The sequence below is a fragment of the Pristiophorus japonicus genome, chromosome 3 (assembly GCF_044704955.1).
Source record: "Pristiophorus japonicus isolate sPriJap1 chromosome 3, sPriJap1.hap1, whole genome shotgun sequence".
NCBI classification, from domain to species: domain Eukaryota; kingdom Metazoa; phylum Chordata; class Chondrichthyes; family Pristiophoridae; genus Pristiophorus; species Pristiophorus japonicus.
The window spans coordinates 157,082,545-157,103,408 of record NC_091979.1 but is presented as its reverse complement, the minus strand read 5'-3'; the positions used below and the strand labels follow the sequence as shown (position 1 = coordinate 157,103,408).

Genomic DNA, 20,864 nt, shown 5'->3' with positions numbered 1-20,864 from the left:
ATCGGGAACATTCTTACTGCATCTAACCTGTCCAGTCCCGTCAGAATCTTATATGTTTCTATGAGATCCCCTCTCATCCTTCTAAACTCCAGTGAATAAAGGCCCAGTCGATCCAGTCTCTCCTCATATGACAGTCCATCCATCCCTGGAATCAGTCTGGTGAACCTTCGCTGCACTCTCTCAATAGTAAGAACATCCTTCCTCAGATTAGGAGACCAAAACTGAACACAATATTCTAGGTGAGGCCTCACTAAGGCCCTGTACACCTGCAGTAAGACCTCCCTGCTCCTATACTCAAATCCGCTAGCTATAAGGCCAACATACCATTTGCCGCCTTCACTGCCTGCTGTACCTGCATGCCAACTTTCAATGACTGATGAACCATGACACCCAGGTCTCGTTGCACCTCCCCTTTTCCTAATCTGCCGCCATTCATATAATATTTGCCTTCGTGTTTTTGCCCCCATAATGGATAACCTCACGTTTATCCACATTATACTGCATCTGCCATGCATTTGCCCACTCACCTAACCTGTCCAAGTCACCCTGCAGCCTCTTAGCATCCTCCTCGTATGTTTCATATGTTTCTTATATTTAAGGTGGAGATAGATTTTTGAACGATAAAGGAGTAAGGGTTATGGGGAGCGGGCAGGGAAGTGGAGCTGAGCCCATGATCAGATCAGCCATAATCCTATTGAATGGTGCAGCAGGCTTGAAGGGTCAAATGGCGTACTCTTGCTCCAAATTCTTATGCTATTATGTTCTAAACAGCAGACTGAGGAATTTATATACAAAGCCTCAATACTGCACATCATAATTTCAAGGCCATTGACCTTGAGCATGTTCAGCTGTGCTGTGCGGCAGGGGTAGGGGGGATGGGAACTGAAACTTTTCCAAAGTGTACAAACCCACAAATACACACAGTTTGAGCATGCTCAGTTATGATTTTTCGAAACGGGATTTTAAAAATAGACAAATCCAGTCAAATTGACGAAAGGTCAGATTGTTGCTTTTCAACTGAAACCTGGAAGGTAGCACGGATTTCAGGCACAGATTCATTGTCATCCTTAAATTGACCATTAAGTGATTATTTAAGAATTTTCACTTTGGTTAGTTTTCCACTCCCAAACCAGCAAAAACACCAAACATAAAAAGAAAAAAAACATCAATACTTGTAAATCGGACATAAAAACCGAGAATGCACATAAGATTGATAACCATCCTTCTTTTTCTTTATCTATCAACTGCAGATTAACCTGCATTCCATTTCCAGCATTTTCTGTTTTAGATTCATAAAATAAACCCTGACTCGACCGTACAGTTAATCTAAACCTTTTGGATGATATCAGCAGCTTTTCGGAGATAAAACGAGTTATGAGATCAAATACATGAGACTGACTTTTCCTGAGAGACGGAACTAAATCTATGAGGTCTCAGCTGTGTCCATTATCTCACCAATGCACTGAATTAGTTCTTTGAGTGGCAAAGACTTCAGTTCGATCACTACAACCCCCCCTCCCCCTTACAATTTATTGCACACCTTCACTAACAAAAACAAACACAATTAAGATACATGAGCAGGCTAACATTGTACCCTATTGGTCTACTCCGATTCTAGATTAAACACAAGATACAAAATAAACATACCAGTCCAATGAAAACGAGAAGTGTTGGACAAACAGCATCTAGGGTGGCGGCCATGACATGTTCTAGAAGAACCTGATGACTTATTTCAGAATGTAATGAGATAGACACTTGGTAAACATAAAATGGCAAGAGTATGAAACAGCAACATATGTTCTGGCATTCACTAGCTGCAGCTACGAAGACAGGCCATGAAACTGAGCTGAATTCAATCCCTATTACATGACATGTTTCAATCATCACCCAGTTCAAATTAGAGACTCCTGTAGAATCTTTGGTTCATTTGTTTTGAACATTCACTTAATGATTATGTACTATTCAAAGGCACTATTTATTCTTGTGAGAAAATAACTAAATATGCATCATCTATCCAACATATCAACAAAGGGTCAATCCAAAAACAATTACTGCTTTTGTGCACAAATATTAACTGTTGACGGAGAGTTCAAACTATGTCAGCAGATTTGTGATTACTAATTCAAAAACTGGTTAGAGAAAGTATTTTATCTTTTTAAAATGGAAATCAATAAAACAACAAAATAATTGCCACGATCCACGTGTTTTCAATGATTCCTGAGTATGTTTCTGGCAGGTTTACTGTACGTTTTGGAGATGTTGGATTTAACTTCCAGAGTCAGCACAAGGAGCCTGATTTGCTGATATATTTTTGTATTTTCTGCACTGCAAGTGTATCATTACTACTAGTTATGGGACCTTAGCAGAATCTCTAAGATAACTGCCATATCTCCAAGCTCGTCAAAGGATGTTTACAATGATCTTCAAAAATTCAACAAATTGATGGTGGGGACCACTTGCACAAATACTTTTAGATAAACACAAGAAGATTTTAAATAATGATTAAACATACTCATGGAGATTGTCTGATTTGTTTGCTATTTGTTTAAAATTAATAGAAAGGTAAGATTTAACAATAAAATATGAGGAGGAGAGGATGGCCCCTTGACATTCCTATTTATGTTGCCACTTTCTCCCCCTGTGCTACAAGGAAAATGGTGGCTTTGACATCTGTTCGCACCAAAAGCCACATTAGGATGTAATTTACAGAAAGTTCCTGACTGGCCAGCCATAGTTTTGCTTTTGTGCCACAGCCAAAAAATGAATTAAAAAATATTTTGGCATTAGCAGACATCACACCTGTGCTCAAATAACATGTGTGTATGCTTGCTTTACATGTGATACATATGCATATACATATACAACAGAACATATACATATTCCCTGGAATATTTCCTTACAGAATTCTTCAAATAACCTAATAATATTTATCGTGCTATGTTTCATTTTGGTAAAGGAATGCAGGCTTGCCTTCTATCTCTTAGAACAAATTTATTTTTTGATATGACATTTACATTTTGGCCTAACACTGAAGATAAGTGCTTCACATCAGTAGCTCTGATTGCAGTCACCACGATCCTAGTGTACCATTGGTTGTGATGCTTGGAAGTATAATAAAACACTCTATTTGTCCCTGGGAGCACCCTTTACAGGATTAGTGAACTGGATCACCAGGGACAGTCCAGAGCTGCAAGTTTGTCTCGGATAAAGTGAATTGGAGAAGGGATATGCTTACAACAGAGGTCTTAAAGATGCTATGTACCAGAAGCTGGTATTTCTTCTGACAAAGTAATCACTGGAATGCTAATCTTAACATTTTCTGTCAAGTTTAAAAGAAATCATAGGTTGCTGTAGAGCTTTACCAACTACACAACGAGTTAGCTTTGCTACTTGGAGTCCTGATTCTAAAAGGGCTGGTCGTATTGCTAAGAATCAATCATGTCAATAAAGTCACTTTTTATTAAATGGGCAGTCTTCATCAAAATAATGCTTGACAAACTTTATTGGTTGTTTGACAAACATGATACAAGGACATAATTTTCAAAAGATAACATTGCATCACAGATTCTTCAGGAATGGTCTTGACAGTAAATCATTGAAGATTTAATTATTTCATTTATTGGTATACAAGCCCTTTAAGGTCTTTCTCTCCAACCCCAACACCATCACCCCACAAAAAAAGTAAAGCCTCTTTTAAGATCATTGTTCATAAGTGCAAAATGGTTTTAGTTTACCTACATTGCTTTAACATTGCAACATTTAAAACACTTTGCTTAACAAATGCAAAATATGGCCATTTTCAGCAAAAAACGGTGCCTATTTTCATGAGTTTCTTGATCTGAGGCAAGAAAATATAAAAGGTAATATTTTTCAAGACTTAAACTAGCAGAAGTTGCATAAAGGTAATTTATGAAAGAATTTGCTACTGAAAAGAATGGTACTCAATAAAATTAGGCTACCACAGTCATTCTACTAGGTAAAGACAATACTTTGGTATCAACTGATGCCTCTTGCTTTATAGGGCATGATCTATACTGAGAAACTCTGTCACTGAGAACTACAGACACAGTGGTAGCTAGTTCAGGGGGTGCCAATTGAGAATTGATTTCAGCCAGCGGTACAGTATCATTGGAATTTGTTATTAGCGGCTTGTCTATATCATGTGATGAGCCCTGATGAGACTTGTTGGTCTGATGCTGGTTTTTATAGCCATCCTGGGGAGGTCCCTTTCGGCTCTGGTTCCTACCATCATCTGATCTTCCAGGTAAACTTCCATTGAGCTTGTGACCTTGCGCTCTCGGGTAGAATCCTCGCCTTTGACCAGATGGACCATTACGTTGATAATTCTGCAGAAAAGGATGAAGAAAAAGTCAAAAATTATTATGCTTGATTTAAAATACAAGTTGGGTGGTTCTAATTCAGTTGGCAAAGATGAAGAGAGTAGGGAGTTTGGCTCGTAAAACATTGTAAAGTGTATAATGTAAGATGAGTAGATCTAATAGATAACAGGCCCATTGGGTCTTCCTGTTTGAATTAATGAAACCAAGTCTCCTGACTGAAGTTATGGTGGAATTGGACATTGTTATTTGAAATTGTGTCGGTTATCCTTTTAACGTTCTGGTTGGTCATCTCCATTGCTGGGGACATCTTGGCAATTGTGGAAATTTTCTCGAGAACGCTTATTCTTAGGAAGCTTAATAAGCGGCAGTTCAAAACAATCTTCCATACTTTTATAAAGCATCAAGCTTTCCATTTCTTCCCCTGTAGTGAGACCCTGTTAGAGCAAGTCATGGTTGCAAGATTAGTGAATAAAAGACGAAGATTTGATCTGGGCCATGGTAAAGTCATTCAATGTCAGTACTATGGCTAGCTTTTTATTATTCTTTTCCAATGAATATAATGATCAGAGTTGATGACTGCAGAATCTGTAATTGGGGTTCACCCCTCACTGTTCCAGTGTGACTAATTCTCAAAATGCACCATTAAGTTTTTATTAACACCAATTAAGACCAATTAAAACTGATTTAGATGATGCAAAGGGAAGACAGTAGCTTGGTATTCTGGAAGGATGAGATCAAATGGGCTGAAGGGCCTTTTTCATCTGAACCTACCTTGTGGTCTGGATGTTTTTAAATTATTTTTGTTTGTGGTCCTCAATATTCGGGATAGAATACTTATCTACATTAGACACCAAAGCCTCTGAATTCAGTGGCTTAGTGTGCAATGCCTACAGCTGAAACAGGCATTAGACCCTTTGCATATGCAAATAAGAGGCCTAACATCTCTTTGAAGCTCCACTGCAATACTGGTTTGTCCTGAGGCTGCACTCAGAAAAAACAGATCTACCTGTGGTCCAAAAGACAGCTCCTAGCTTTTAAAAAATACTTACCTGAATGTTGAGCCGGGTGGAACATGAGTGCTACCCTTCCCCCCACCCCGCCAGCAATCGCTGCTGCTACTTCCTAACTCTGTCGCCTCCCCCGTCAACCCGGTCGGTCACCCTCCCTTCCCGGTCATCCTCCCTTCCTCACTTACCTGAGGGTCTCTGCAATGCCGGCAGCAGCCCGATCGTCAATTGTGCCTCATTCGCAAGGTGCGTGTTGCTCTTGAGTGCTTAGTGGCTCGATGGAAATCAGGCCCAAGGTCAGGGGCCCCTTGGGCCTCATTATTCAGGATACAAGATGTGGGTATCCTCATACATTATCCTCCTTCTGGCATGCAACTCTTGCTTTTCTGCCCTCCCATCAGCACAACTCCACCCTTGTGCATTCCTCATTTCACAGACCTAAAAATTGCAGCCTGCCCAGCCAGTGGGACCGCAGGCAGATGATCCCATCCCGATATCCCGTGCACAAAGGGGCTGTCTGGGATGCATTCTTCCATCTGATTCTTCCTCTTCGGCTTCCTCCTCTTCTGCATCTTCCTCTTCCCTCTGCAAGCGGATGCTGTAAATGTGAAATGACAGCATAAAATGCTGGTAATACTCAGTTGGTCAGGCAGCATGTCGACCTGAGAAATGATCTCGTTTTTTCTCTCCACGGATGTTACGTGACCTGCTGAGTATTTGCAGCATGTTCTGTCTTCTCAAAGGCTGTCATTTATCATCCAAGCTCTTGCAAGCATCCAGCAGCACTTCCTACACACTTAAAAAACTTTGCACATCTATTGCAGCAAGCCACTTAAATAAAAGAAAGAAAACAGTCTAAACCCTTAAATTCCAACTTACCTGAATGATGTGTATGTCCCTTTAAGAGCTGCGGACATCGCTACTGTCAGCCTGCTTGCACGCTAGGTTAACCTTACGTGCTTAGGACCCAGCATTGAAATCAGCGCTAGGGTCAAAATTCGCGTTGGTGACATTATGTCAGCATTGCACACCGATTGACGTCACCACATCTCATTCTTTTAAAAGGGAGCTGGCAGTTATCGGTAGCACAAAGGGGAAGAGGAATATGGCGGCCGTCACGGGACCCGCCACCAGCTGTTAAAGAGCGGCAGCCATCATTTTATAGCGCTACGAAGTGGCGCTCAACAGGTAAATTTCTAGCCCCTTGTTCTCTGATCCAACAAGGTGCTTTTGCTCCAATTTCAGAACCAGTAAGATATATTCATGGACTAATTTAATACCAAGTTATGGACAGTTTTGTGCGAAGAGGCCATAGCCCGAGGAACTTTGTAGGGACTACTCAAGTCATTTCACAACGTATCCTTACAGAGCGAACAGGATGCTTTCATCTTATCATGCTGGGCTGGATTCAAACTGAGGTTCTAAAAGCCAACATGCTAGCTCATGTGGTACTCAATCACTTTTTATAGGCACTATAATGACATTTTCACATTTGGTAGAAAACCAAGATAGTAATAACAAAGGCAATGTGCTCTTCTTACCTGTCTGTCTGCAGGTACCTTCTGAATGTTAGAACTGTCCCTGGGATTCATTACTTTATGACTAACTGATGACAATGCACGAAGCGAGGATGGCCGTGGAGGAACATTACTGGAACTCCCGCGAGGATTCAGATGTAATGGAGTCAGTGAGGAGATCCACTGTGATCTTGTAGAGTAGTTATTCTTTGGATGTGAAACTGTAGAGAATTTGTTTTTAAAAACAAGTTGCAAAATTCCAGCTTTAGAGCCTGAAGAGGAAATCTCATAAATCACGTCCAAGATTACTATCTGGCTTTCTACATTGACTACAATAGATTAAAGGTGCTACATAAGTGCAGGTTCTTGCAATAGATCTGAAATAACATATCTCTATTGTAGTCCACCTTTACACACAGATGAAAGAAGTATTGCAGAAATATATAGAAATTACAACACAGGAAACAGCAAATTTGGTCCAACCAGCCCATATCTGTATTATCTCTTTATCTGAACAAATAGACCTAATCACATTTGTCCACCCTTTTTCCATATTCCCTTCATTCCCTTTTCCTTCATCCACCTATCTAATCTCATCTTCAATGTTGACATAGTGTTTGAGGCAGAAACTAACCCTGGAATGAATTCCACAGCCTCATAATTTCATGTCAGGAGGTTTCTCTTGCTCCTTGTTCTAGATCTCTTAAGTTTAATCTTGTACGTATGACCCCTTGTTACACCCGTCAACTATTGCGAACTGCCTGCTTCTATCTACTCTGCCCCATCTTTTCATTATTTTAAACACTTCAATCGTATCACCTGGCAATCTGCACATTTTTTCAAATCTTTCCTTGTATTTGTGCTTCCTCATACCATGCAACATCCTAGTGAATCTGCACTGCAGCTGCTCTAAAGCCTCAATATTCTTCCTATACTGCACACAGTACTCTCCTGAGATCTTAAGTTTTTATATAGACTCATCATTACTTACCAGCTTTTGTATTCTGTACCTCGTGTGATAAAATGTAGAAATCCATTAGGTTTTTTATAACCTTATCAACCTGAGGTGCTGTCTTTAATGAACCTGTACCTTGCCCTCACAAATCCCTCTGCTCTTCCACAAACGTATTTATGGCAATCGTGTAATTGGCTCATTTACAGAAAAGGTCTGTTATTTCCCATAATTCTGAGTTCATCTTGCTTTCAAATCATCTTATCTGTTCTCTCATTTTCAGGTTACTCTGACCCTAGATTGTTTCCTCACCTTCTCCAAAGAGCTGGATTTGGGATTGCAGGCTGTCGCTGTTACCAGTGAAGCGCGCTGACCTGCCCAGGTCCTCGTCATATTTGCGTTCACTTACAAATTGCTGTTAGGAAAAGGTAAAACTGCAATTAAATTCAAAACATTTTTATTTGCAATGCACAAAATCAAAATTCAAAACATCTAGAAGCCAAAATTGACCCCCAAAAATAGGCGCACTCACAGTTTGTGAAGATATTTCTCCACTCCATGGAAAATCGAGCATTATTCAAGTCTTGGTATTTTTTTTGGTCGGGGCAGATATCGGGTCGTCAGCAGGGTGGAAGTGCCGTTGGATCGGGTCGGCTATTGCTCCAAGTCATCAGTGTCGCGCTGACGCGTCACAATGTCCCTCACTTCAGTTAAAGGGAAGGGACGCTGCGAACTCTGCACTGAGTTTAGCTTGGCGCACTGGGCCACCAGGGAGGGTTTTGGCCGGGCCAGCGGCCTGGCATCCAAGAGAGGGGGGCCGGGCTGCCTGTTGGCGGCCCGGCCGAACCAGTGGCCACCATTGTCAGGCCGACCTCGGACTTGGCCGACAAATAAAATAAAATGACATCAGCAGTAGTGCACCCTTCCCTTTAAGGGCAGATGCTGCGCCGCCCAGGCACACACAGCTTCCCGCAGGGGAAACCTGTCAGTGGCAGCCGCTCCACTCCCCCGGCGCAAATTCCCGCGTGGGGTGGAAAGAACGTCGCCGCTGGTTGGTAACAGGTCAGTGCGAGCCCGACGGGGCGGCAGCATGGGCGGAGCAGAAACCCGTACCCGCCGCTCCAAGCTGGGGAGGCAATTTCGGATGGGTCGTAGAGGCGGTAATGGGCCTTAAGGAGTGGGGCAATTTCGGCCCCCTAAAGTTTGTCTTTTAAACCAACCCTACAGCACCCTACTGCTACTCTACACACCCTACCGCTTCGTTACACACCCTACCACTGCTCTACACACCCTATCACTGCTCTACACACCCTACCACTGCTCTACACACCCTACTGCTGCTCTACACACCTTACCACTTCTCTACACACCCTATAAAAATAAACAGTTCTGCAGAATACCAAACGGTCTGCACAGAGCAGGATTAAACGGAGTGCACTTAAATAGTGTGTTTTATTTGGGAATTTAGAGAGAGTGGGAACTTAGAGAAGAGGGAGAAGGAGTTGTTGCTTTTTGCCTACAATACTTGTAGTGCTTTGTGGTACAGGTAGGTATTTAATTTTATTTACCCATAACTTAATCTAGATCAAGTAAGTAGCCAAGAAATGAAACTGTAAACTAAGTTACTTAAATACAAATTTTGTTAAATTTAATTAAATAAAACAGGGTCATATAGGGATGGCAGTGCAGGTGTTGAGCAGCAACTGCAGCATGTGGGAGTTTGTAGAGAGTATTGTGATCCCGGACAACCACGTTCACGGTAAGTGCCTGCATCTTAAGGAACTTCAGCTCAGAGTTGTTGAGCTGGAGACTGAGGTGCAGACATTGCGGGGCATCAGGGAGGGGGAGAGTTAATTGGACACTTTGATCCTGGAGGCGATCACACCCCTTTGGTTAGGTAGTGGTACAGGTCCGGTTAGTGGTCAGGGACAGGAGGGTGCGAATGCGACTCAGGCAGGTAAGGAGACCCCAGGTACCATGCTGGAGGAGCCTTAGCCTTTGCCTTTATCCAACAGGTATGAGGTTCTTGCTGCCTGGATGAGGGAAAAGCCTATAGGATGGTTGAGCAGGCCGACCATGGCAACATGGTGCAGGAGGCCATTCAAGTGAGGGGAGTGAAAGGGATTGTAGTTGTGGTAGGGAACAGTATAGTCAGAGGACTAAATACTGTTCTCTGCAGCCGCGACCGGGAGTTCTGAAAAATGTGTTGCCTGCCTGGTGCCAGGGTTAAGGACATCTCCTCACGGCTGAAGAAGAACTTGGAGTGGGAGGGGGAAGATCCAGTTGTCGTGGTCCATGTAGAAACCAATGACATAGGTCCACGTTCAAAAGCAGAACCTCAAAGATAATAATCTCTGGATTGTTACCTGAGCCACGCGCCAATTGGCATAGGGATAAGCAAATTAGAAGGTTTAAATGCATGGCTCAAATAGTGGTGTGGGAGGCAGGGGTTTTGCTTCATGGGGCACTGGCATTACTACTGGGGAAAGAGGGAGCTGTTGCGTTGGGACAGGCTCCACTTAAACCATGTTGGAACCAGTGTCTTGGTGAATCGAATAACTAGGGCAGTAGACAGCGCTTTAAATTAATAAAGGGAGGGTGGGTAGGAGGATTCAGGAAAGAGTAAATTTAAAAGCTTGCAATAGAAATGTCAAGGCTCCAGAGCAGAGCTTTGGGTAAAAATAAGCAGAGTTGGTGAGGAAGGGACAGAGAGAGTAACAAAGGTAATCGGGTATCAGTGACGAAGGTGACATGAGGAAAAAATAGAAAAAAGTCAAAGCTAAAGGCACTATGTCTGAATGCACGAAGCATTCACGACAAAATAGATGAATTAATAGCACAAATAACAATTAATAGGTTTCATCGAATAGCCATTATGGATACCTGGTTACAAAGTGACCAAGGTTTATGTGGAGCTAAGAAACAACAAGGGGCAGAAAACATCGGTGGGAGTTTATCGGCCCCCAAAAGGTAGTTGTAATGTAGGAGGGAGTATAAATCAGGAACTTAGAGGTGCATGTAACAAGGGTAAAACAGTAATCATGGGAAACTTTAATCTACATATAGATTAAATCAAATTTGTAGTAATAGTGTGGTGGCCGTGTTCATGGAATGTATACAAGATAGTTTTCTAGATCAGTATGTTGAGGAACCAACTAGAAAACAGGCGATTTTAGCTCCAGTATTGTGCAATGAGATAGGGTTAATTAATAACCTTGCAGTAAAGGGACCCATTAGGGAAGAGTGAGCATAATATCATAGAATTTTATGTTCAGTTTGAAAGTGATTTAGTTAAATCTGAAACTAGGATCTTAAATCTAAACAAAGCAACCTACGTAGGTAGGAGGGGTGAGTTGGTTAAAGTAGATTGGGAAACTACATTAAAAGGTATGACAGCTGACAAGCAATGGCTAGCATTTAAAGAATTAATATAAAATTTACAACAAATATACATTCCTTTAAGGCACAAAAAACCCCACAGGAAAAGTGGTCCAACCATGGCTAAAAAAAGAAATAAAGATAATATTAGATGAAAGGAAGAGACTTATAATGTTGCCAAAAAAGAATAGTAAGTTAGAAGATTGGGATGATTGTAGAATTCAGCAAATGAGGACCAAGAAATTGATAAGGAAAGAAAAAAAAGAATATGACAGTGAATTAGCAAGAGACATAAAAACAGATTGTAAACGTTTCTCTAGGTATGTAAAAAGGAAGAGATTAGTGAGACAGGGGAAATTATAATGGCACACCGCTCCCTGGTGGTCCAGAGATGGTCCCGTTTCCTACATGCAGCGTCAACAGCTTGGCCCTCCACTTTAATGAAGGGGAGTGCTCTGTCTACACGGCAGCGCTACGTGTCCCACCGTATAGCGCTGCGCCCTTTGCGGAGTTCTTCTGCCCCACTCACACCCCACAGAGCAAGTGTTCTTGGGGGCGTTAAGCCGAATATAGGTCGCAGGGCAGGACTTCCTGTTTCTTATATTCTTACCGCTGCTCTACACACACTACCACTGCTCTACATACCCTACCACTGTTCTAAACAACCTACCGCTGCTCTACACACCCTACCACTGCTCTACACACCCTACCGCTGCTCTACACACCCTACCGCTGCTCTACACACCCTACCACTGCTCTACACACCCTACCGCTGCTCTACACACCCTACCGCTGCTCTACACACCCTACCGCTGCTCTACACACCCTACCGCTGCTCTACACACCCTACCACTGCTCTACACACCCTACCGCTGCTCTACACACCCTATCGCTGCTCTACACACCCTATCACTGCTCTACACACCCTACCACTGCTCTACACGCCCTACCGCTGCTCTACACACCCTACCGCTGCTCTACACACCCTACCGCTGCTCTACACACCCTACCGCTGCTCTACACACCCTACCGCTGCTCTACACACCCTACCACTGCTCTACACACCCTACCGCTGCTCTACACACCCTATCGCTGCTCTACACACCCTATCACTGCTCTACACACCCTACCACTGCTCTACACGCCCTACCGCTGCTCTACACACCCTACCGCTGCTCTACACACCCTACCACTGCTCTACACACCCTACCGCTGCTCTACACACCCTACCGCTGCTCTACACACCCTACCGCTGCTCTACACACCCTACCGCTGCTCTACACACAGTACCGTTGCTCTACAGCGCCCTGTAACCCTTACCCAGTCTGGCCTATGTGTGACTCCACATAGGCCACACCAATTTCATTGACAATTAACGGCACTCAGAATTGGCCTCACAAGCCATTCAATTGTATCAAACTCTGGGCAATTAGGGATAGGCAATAAACTCCAGCCTTGCCAGCATTGCCCTCATCCCAAGAATTTTTTAAAAATGTATGGAGCCGTAAGGTACAGATCTCTATCGTAACCAGGAGCAGTATAGTGTTATATAGCTCCACTATATTGTACATCTCCCTGCTGCTTTACAACTCCCTGCTACTATATTGTACTCTTTTGCTACTCCACTAGTTGTTCGAAGTTCCTATAATAAACATTGTGACTTATGTCTTGGTTCATCACCAAGTCCTTTGTGATTGTTTTCTAATCCTGTCTTACAGTAATCATCATTTAAATAATATAGAAAACCACCTTTTGTGGATGTGTGGGACAGAAAATATTTGGAAATTTCGAAGCAGTCAGAGGCCAGTGCTTCCAACCTTAGCATGAAATCTCATTTGGCAGGAAACAAGTTTGCTCAAAAAATCTTTTATGGTTGAAGCAGCAAAAACATTTCAAATAATGTCATGAGGATTGAGCTTTCAACAGCAACGGAATAACTCGTGCAGGAATGCTAAAAAGAAATATTGCTTAATCTATGGGGTACTAGGGTTTAAAACAAGCATAAAACACACATTGAAACACCAAGGGAGGTATTTCAAACCCTCTTCCAAAAGAGGCGCTGTGATAGATTCACAGAGCAAACAGCACGCAAGTCTTTTAAAATGGCAGATCTTCCAGAAGCCTGTGGAAGCTTCCTGCTTCTTGTCATGTGACCTGTCTGTTTATTAAACACTCTAGTTGCAGTAACACAATACACCCACCCTTGTGGAGCTACATATATTAGACTTCTCCCTCCTTAATGAAGAAGTTATTATAACAACAATCATCATACATAACTTGCATGGTTATACATAACAAAGGATATGGACTTATTTTGCCATATTTACAAATTAAGCTTAGCCACTTGTTTTCTGTTTCGAAGAGGATACCTTCGCTCTCAAACAGAACCTTCCAAACATGGTGTCGAATTCAAACTCATTCGAGGCTGATCCTGAGGAAAGTTTTCCTCCAAGTGATGCCCTTGATTTCCATTTGAACTCTCTCTAACTTCAGACTTTGTTTTCCTGACTCGGACTCAGACTTAAATTCTGACTTTCTCTTAGACTTGTTTCCAGTACATTGGATGTAGGATATGCTACTGGTATATCAAAACTATCTGATGAGTCAGAAATAATTGAATCATTCCTACCTTCAACTTCTTCCATGTCTGTGGGTAAAATATGATCAATGTGAACAAACCTAACCTATCCATGATCAAACACCTTGACCAAATATGTGTGAGGACCACATATCTTCACCACTCTTCCGAGTAACCACTTTATCCATTTATGGTGATGGTTCTTCACTCTCACATTCTGATTTAATTTCACTCTTCTTTCTTTCACTCTATCTCTATCATAATTCTCTTTCTGTCTTAATTGAGTCTCTTCTACGGACTGTGCCAAATTTGGTTTTAACAACAAGAATCTGGTTCGTGGCTGTCGTTTGAGAAACAACTGTACTGCTGTTCTACCAGTAGTTGTGTGAGGAGTATTACGATGCGTAATTAGAAAATGAGCCAATTTGTGATCCAATGACAACTGTCGTTTCTTTGGATTTGGATCCATCATTTGTTTTATGAGGGCGCGTTTTACAATTTGTACTGTGCGCTATGCTGCACCATTTGAAGTAGGGTGGTATGATGGAACCTTGGTATGTTTCACCCCATTTTTGCTCGTGAACTGTGCAAATTCTTCTGAATGAAATTGTGGTCCATTATCAGAAACAATTTCTTCTGGGAGGCCAAATGAAGAAAATAAACTTCGCAAAATGTTTTACTTGTTGTTATTTTCCACATTGGGAATACCTCGACCCACTTCAAATGGCTATCAATCACAATGAACAATTGTTGTCCTTCTAGCTCAGCAAAATTGACATGTAGCCTTTGGCACACCCTGGGAGGCCATTTCCATGGCTGTAATGTTACTGATGGTGGTTGCTTGCTTACCAATTGACATGTCGTACACTGACTCACGATGTACTCTATATCTTTATCAAGACCTGGCCACCATAAGTAACTTCGTGCAAAACTCTTGGTCAAGCACATTCCCAGGTTCTGGTCATGGAGGTCTCCTAATAATTTGGACCTGAATTTATTTGGTATAACCACTCTTGCACCCCACATGATACAATCTTTATCGACTGATAATTCATTCCTACGAATGAAGAATGGATGAATATCTTTGTCTATTACCTGGTTTGGCCATCCATTTGCAATATAATCATACACCTTTGACATCACTGGGTCACGTTTGGTTGCTCTACCAATCTCTTCAGCTGTGACTGGCAGTTCATCAATGTATTAAAAAATAGAACACTTCTTCCCTATCGGGTGTAATTTGTGATGGGGAAGGCAATCTAGATATAGCATCAGCATTACTGCGATCAGCTGATCGTCTGTATTCAATATCATATGTATATGCTGACAAAATCAAAGCCCATCTCTGCATTCGGGCTGCAGCTACTGTTGGAACTGGGGACTTTGGATGGAGGATTTCTGTCAGGGGCTTATGGTCCGTAACGATGGTAAACTTATGACCATGCAAGTATTTGTGGAACTTCTTGACCCCAAAAATTAATACCAAAGCTTCCCTTTCGATTTGCACATAATTACTCTCACTGGCACTGAGAGTGCGTGAAGTAAAAGCAATTGGTCTCTCCTCCCCACTACATGATCCATGAGAGATTACTGCCCCAACTCCATACGGAGAGGCATCACATGCTAGCTTAATCTTCTTAGATATGTCGTAGTGAACTAACATGGTATCCTCTACCAATTTGGTTTTACACTCTTGAATGCTGTATCGCATTCTTTTGACCACTTCCAATGGGCCTGTTCTTTCAATAGTTCATTCAGTGGATGTAATACTGTAGCCAAATTTGGTAGGAACTTCCCATAGTAGTTCGAAAGACCCAAAAATGATCAAAGTTCAGTGACATTCTTGGGAGTGGGTGCATTTCTGATTGGATCCAACTTTCCCATGGTTGGATGTACCCTAAGTACTCCACTGAGTTTTGAAATAACTCACACTTACGAGCAGACACTTTTACTCTGTGCTTCTCTAGCCGTTTCAGGACTTCATTCAATATGTTATCATGAATTTGCCTATTTGGTGCTGAAATTAGTATGTCATCTAAATAACATACTACCCCTTCAATATCTTGCAAAATCTGGTTCATTACCCCTTGGAATATGGCAGGGGCGGAAGACACTCCAAACGGTAGCCTATTAAATTGACATAGGCCGAGATGAGTATTTAAAGTCAAACATGACTTGGACTCCTCATCTCGTTAGAGCTGTAAATATGCATTCGTAAGATCCAACTTTGAGAAGATCTGACCACCTTTCTCTTAATGTATTAATGCTTGGGGGTCACCAGATACCAGAGGGCGCCGAGGTCGGAGGTCATCGGGCTGTACGCATGTGGCATGTGTGCTTGGTCACCTGTATATAATCTGTGTGTCTTTGTCAAGCTGGCGCTCTTGAGTTGGAATAAAGATGGATCAAGTTGCACCTGAGTGAATTTACAGTAACCAGACTCTTGAGTCATTACAATTGGCAACGAGGTAATTTAAGAACCTTCGCATGCACAATGGGCACTGTTGGAATCCTGGAGAGATTCGTGGAGGGCGAGGATTGGGCAGTTTTTGTCAACCGCTTGGATCAGTATTTTGTGGCCAATGGCATGGAGGCAGAGGCCTATGCAGTTAAGCGCAGGGCAGTTCTCCTCACCATTTGTGGTCCTAAAATTTACGGCCTCATGAAGAATCTTCTTTTGCCTATACGTCCGGCGTAAAAAGGGTACGAAGAATTGTGTATGTTGGTGGGTAACCATCTGAAGCCAAAAGAGGGATCATCATATCACGCTACCGTTTCTACACGCATGTTCGTGCTGAGGGCCAGGACGTGTTGTGATTTGTCGCCGACCTGCGACGTCTTGCTGAACCGTGTAAGTTCGGGAACATGCTGAAAGACATGCTGCGCGATGTCTTCGTGATAGCATCAACCATGATGCGATCCTCAGGAAGCTGTTGGTTGCAGAGACGCTGGATTAGAAAAAGGCCATCGCAACTGCCTAGGCATTAATGATGACGGATGATAATTTGAGGCAGATATCATCGACGAGTCGGAGTTCCACAGGCAAGTACTGTAAACAAGATGGCGTCGTCTTCGGGCGGAGCTGCTTACACGAAACCTACCGCTGCTCAGAGCCCGCCAACTGTTTCAAACCAGATTTCACCCTGTTGGCGTTGTGGGGGCAATCATCGGCCTCATCAGTGTCGGTTCAGACAATACTCATACAATGGATGTTCGAAAGTGGGGCATCTTCGCAGGATGTGTCCACAACGGAACAAGCGTAGTGCAGCTCATCACGTGGCTGATGATGCTGGTCAGTGATGGTCCGGATACGCAACCCGAGGAGAAAGTGAATGGAGCTGATCTCACATGTCTGATGCCATTGAGTTTCATGAAATCCTGGAACTCAAGACTTGTGAAACAAGATCCATTGTCGCTCACAACAATGTCAGGCAGACCATGAGTAGCAAACATGATACGAAGGCACTCAATGGTAGCTGTAGATGTGCTGGATGACATAGCAAGAGCTAGCCGATAGTCGTTAATATGAAGCTGAATGGTGTGCCTGTATCAATGGAGCTGAACACGAGTGTGAGCCAGTCAATAATGAGCCAAAGGACATTCGACAAGCTGTGGGACACTGAGGCTGCGAAACCGAAGCTGAGTCCAGTCAATGACAGGTTGCATACTTACACTAAGGAACTCATACCGATGCTCGACAGTGCAGCAATCGAGGTGTCATATGACGGTGTGGTTCACGAGCTACCATTATGGATCATCCCAGGAAATGAGGCCAACACTGTTCGTCAGGAATTGGCTCGAGAAAATCAAGCTGAACTGGAATGATGTCAAGGTGTTGTCCTCGGTGGATGATACTTCGTGTACTCAAGTATTGAAAAAGTTTCCTTCTTTGTTTGAACCAGACATTGGCAATTTTACGAGGGCCAAGGTGCAGATTCATCTGGACTCCAATGCAAGGCCTGTCTATCACAAAGCTCAGTCTGTTCCGTACATTTTGAGGGAGAAGGTTGAAATTCAGCTTGACAGACTCCAGCATGAAGGGATCATAATCACTGGTCAAGTTTAACGAGTGGGCTAGTCCCATTGTTCCTGTATTGAAGAGTGATGGCACTGTCAGGATTTGTGGAGACTACAAGGTTACCGAAACATAGAAACATAGAAACATAGAAAATAGGTGAAGGAGTAGGCCATTCGGCCCTTCGAGCCTGTACCGCCATTCAATGAGTTCATGGCTGAACATGCAACTTCAGTACCCCCTTCCTGCTTTCTCGCCATACCCCTTGATCCCCCTAGTAGTAAGGACTTCATCTGACTCCCTTTTGAATATATTTAGTGAATTGGCCTCAACTACATTCTGTGGTAGAGAATTCCACAGGTTCACCACTCTCTGGGTGAAGAAGTTTCTCCTCATCTCGGTCCTAAATGGCTTACTCCTTATCCTTAGACTGTGACCCCTGGTTCTGGACTTCCCCAACATTGGGAACATTCTTCCTGCATCTAACCTGTCTAAACCCGTCAGAATTTTAAATGTTTCTATGAGGTCCCCTCTCATTCTTCTGAACTCCAGTGAATACAAGCCCAGTTGATCCAGTCTTTCTTGATAGGTCAGTGCCACCATCCCGGGAATCAGTCTGGTGAATCTTCGCTGCACTCCCTCAATAGCAAGAATGTCCTTCCTCAAGTTAGGAGACCAAAACTGTACACAATACTCCAGGTGTGGCCTCACCAAGGCCCTGTACAACTGTAGCAACACCTCCATGCCCCTGTACTCAAATCCCCTCGCTATGAAGGCCAACATGCCATTTGCTTTCTTAACCGCCTGCTGTACCTGCATGCCAACCTTCAATGACTGATGTACCATGACACCCAGGTCTCGTTGCACCTCCCCTTTTCCTAATCTGTCACCATTCAGATAATAGTCTGTCTCTCTGTTTTTACAACCAAAGTGGATAACCTCACATTTATCCACATTATACTTCATCTGCCATGCATTTACCCACTCACCTAACCTATCCAAGTCACTCTGCAGCCTCATAGCATCCTCCTCGCAGCTCACACTGCCACCCAACTTAGTGTCATCCGCAAATTTGGAGATACTACATTTAATCCCCTCATCTAAATCATTAATGTACAGTGTAAACAGCTGGGGCCCCAGCACAGAACCTTGCGGTAGCCCACTAGTCACTGCTTGCCATTCTGAAAAGTACCCATTTACTCCTACTCTTTGCTTCCTGTATGACAACCAGTTCTCAATCCACGTCAGCACACTACCCCCAATCCCATGTGCTTTAACTTTGCACATTAATCTCTTGTGTGGGACCTTGTCGAAAGCCTTCTGAAAGTCCAAATATACCACATCAACTGGTTCTCCCTTGTCCACTCTACTGGAAACATCCTCAAAAAATTCCAGAAGATTTGTCAAGCATGATTTCCCTTTCACAAATCCATGCTGACTTGGACCTATCATGTCACCTCTTCCCAAATGCGCTGCTATGACATCCTTAATAATTGATTCCATAATTTTACCCACTATTGAGGTCAGGCTCAATAATTCCCTGTTTTCTCTCTCCCTCTTTTTTTAAAAAGTGGGGTTACATTGGCTACCCTCCACTCGATAGGAACTGATCCAGAGTCAATGGAATGTTGGAAAATGACTGTCAATACATCCGTTATTTCCAAGGCCACCTCCTTAAGTACTCTGGGATGCAGTCCATCAGGCCCTGGGGATTTATCGGCCTTCAATCCCATCAATTTCCCCAACACAATTTCCCGACTAATAAGGATTTCCCTCAGTTCCTCCTCCTTACTAGACCCTCTGACCCCTTTTATATCCGGAAGGTTGTTTGTGTCCTCCTTAGTGAATACCGAACCAAAGTACTTGTTCAATTGGTCCGCCATTTCTTTGTTCCCCGTTATGACTGCCCCTGATTCTGACTGCAGGGGACCTACGTTTGTCTTTACTAACCTTTTTTTCTTTACATATCTATAGAAACTTTTGCAATCCGTCTTAATGTTCCCTGCAAGCTTCTTCACGTACTCCATTTTCCCTGCCCTAATCAAACCCTTTGTCCTGCTCTGCTGAGTTCTAAATTTCTCCCAGTCCCAGGGTTCACTGCTATTTCTGGACAATTTGTGTGCCACTTCCTTGGCTTTAATACTATCCCTGATTTCCCTTGATAGCCACGGTTGAACCACCTTCCCTTTTTTATTTTTACGCCAGACAGGAATGTACAATTGTTGTAGTTCATCCATGCGGTCTCTAAATGTCCGCCATTGCCCATCCACAGTCAACCCCTTAAGTATCATTCGCCAATCTCTCCTAGCCAATTCACGCCTCATACCTTCAAAGTTACCCTTCTTTAAGTTCTGGACCATGGTCTCTGAATTAACTGTTTCATTCTCCATCCTAATGCAGAATTCCACCATATTATGGTCACTCTTCCCCAAGGGGCCTCGCACAACGAGATTGCTAATTAATCCTCTCTCATTACACAACACCCAGTCTAAGATGGCCTCCCCCTTAGTTGGTTCCGCGACATATTGGTCTAGAAAACCATCCCTTATGATTAACCGATTTTCAAAACATGCTAGCTGGTGGAAAGTCGTTCACAAAACTGGATCTGACGTTGGCCTATATGACACAGGAGCTTGTCGACACTTTGAAGAAACTCACCTGCATCAATACCCATAAAGGACTGTTTGTCTACAACAGGAGTCCTTTTGGGATTCGTTCGGCTGCAGCCACATTTCAGAGGAATATGGAGAGTTTACTGAAGTCCGTTCCTAGAACTGTCATGTTTCAAGATGACATTCTGGTTACAGGTCGCAACACTGCTGAAAATCTGAACAATCTTGAAGAAGTCCTACAGTGTCTGGACAAAGTGGGACTCAGGCTGAAACGCTTGAAGTGTGTATTCATGGCACCTGAAGTCGAATTCCTCGGGAGGAAGATTGCTGCTGATGGCATCAGGCCCACTGATTCGAAAACTGAGGCCATCAAAAATGCACCCAGGCCTCAGAATGTGACAGAGCTGCGTTCGTTCCTTGGGCTACACAACTACTGTGGTAATTTCTTACCCAGATTGCTCACTT

The 20,864-nt window shown here is 43.1% G+C and overlaps 1 protein-coding gene across 4 annotated transcripts in view; it reads right to left on the bottom strand.

The window, feature by feature from the left end:
• Positions 1–3,484: 3,484 nt before the first annotated feature.
• The window catches only part of LOC139259954 (SPATS2-like protein), a 398,117-nt gene continuing 380,737 nt past the window's right edge, over positions 3,485–20,864 (bottom strand). For all 4 annotated transcript variants that reach the window (XM_070875947.1, XM_070875949.1, XM_070875948.1 and 1 more), the window contains 3 exons: positions 8,129–8,231; positions 6,889–7,085; positions 3,485–4,346 (listed from right to left, as the gene is read on the bottom strand). In XM_070875947.1, coding sequence (XP_070732048.1) covers positions 3,951–4,346; positions 6,889–7,085; positions 8,129–8,231 — 696 coding nt within the window. In that variant the 3' untranslated portion in view covers positions 3,485–3,950. The remainder of the gene's footprint in view (positions 4,347–6,888; positions 7,086–8,128; positions 8,232–20,864) is intronic.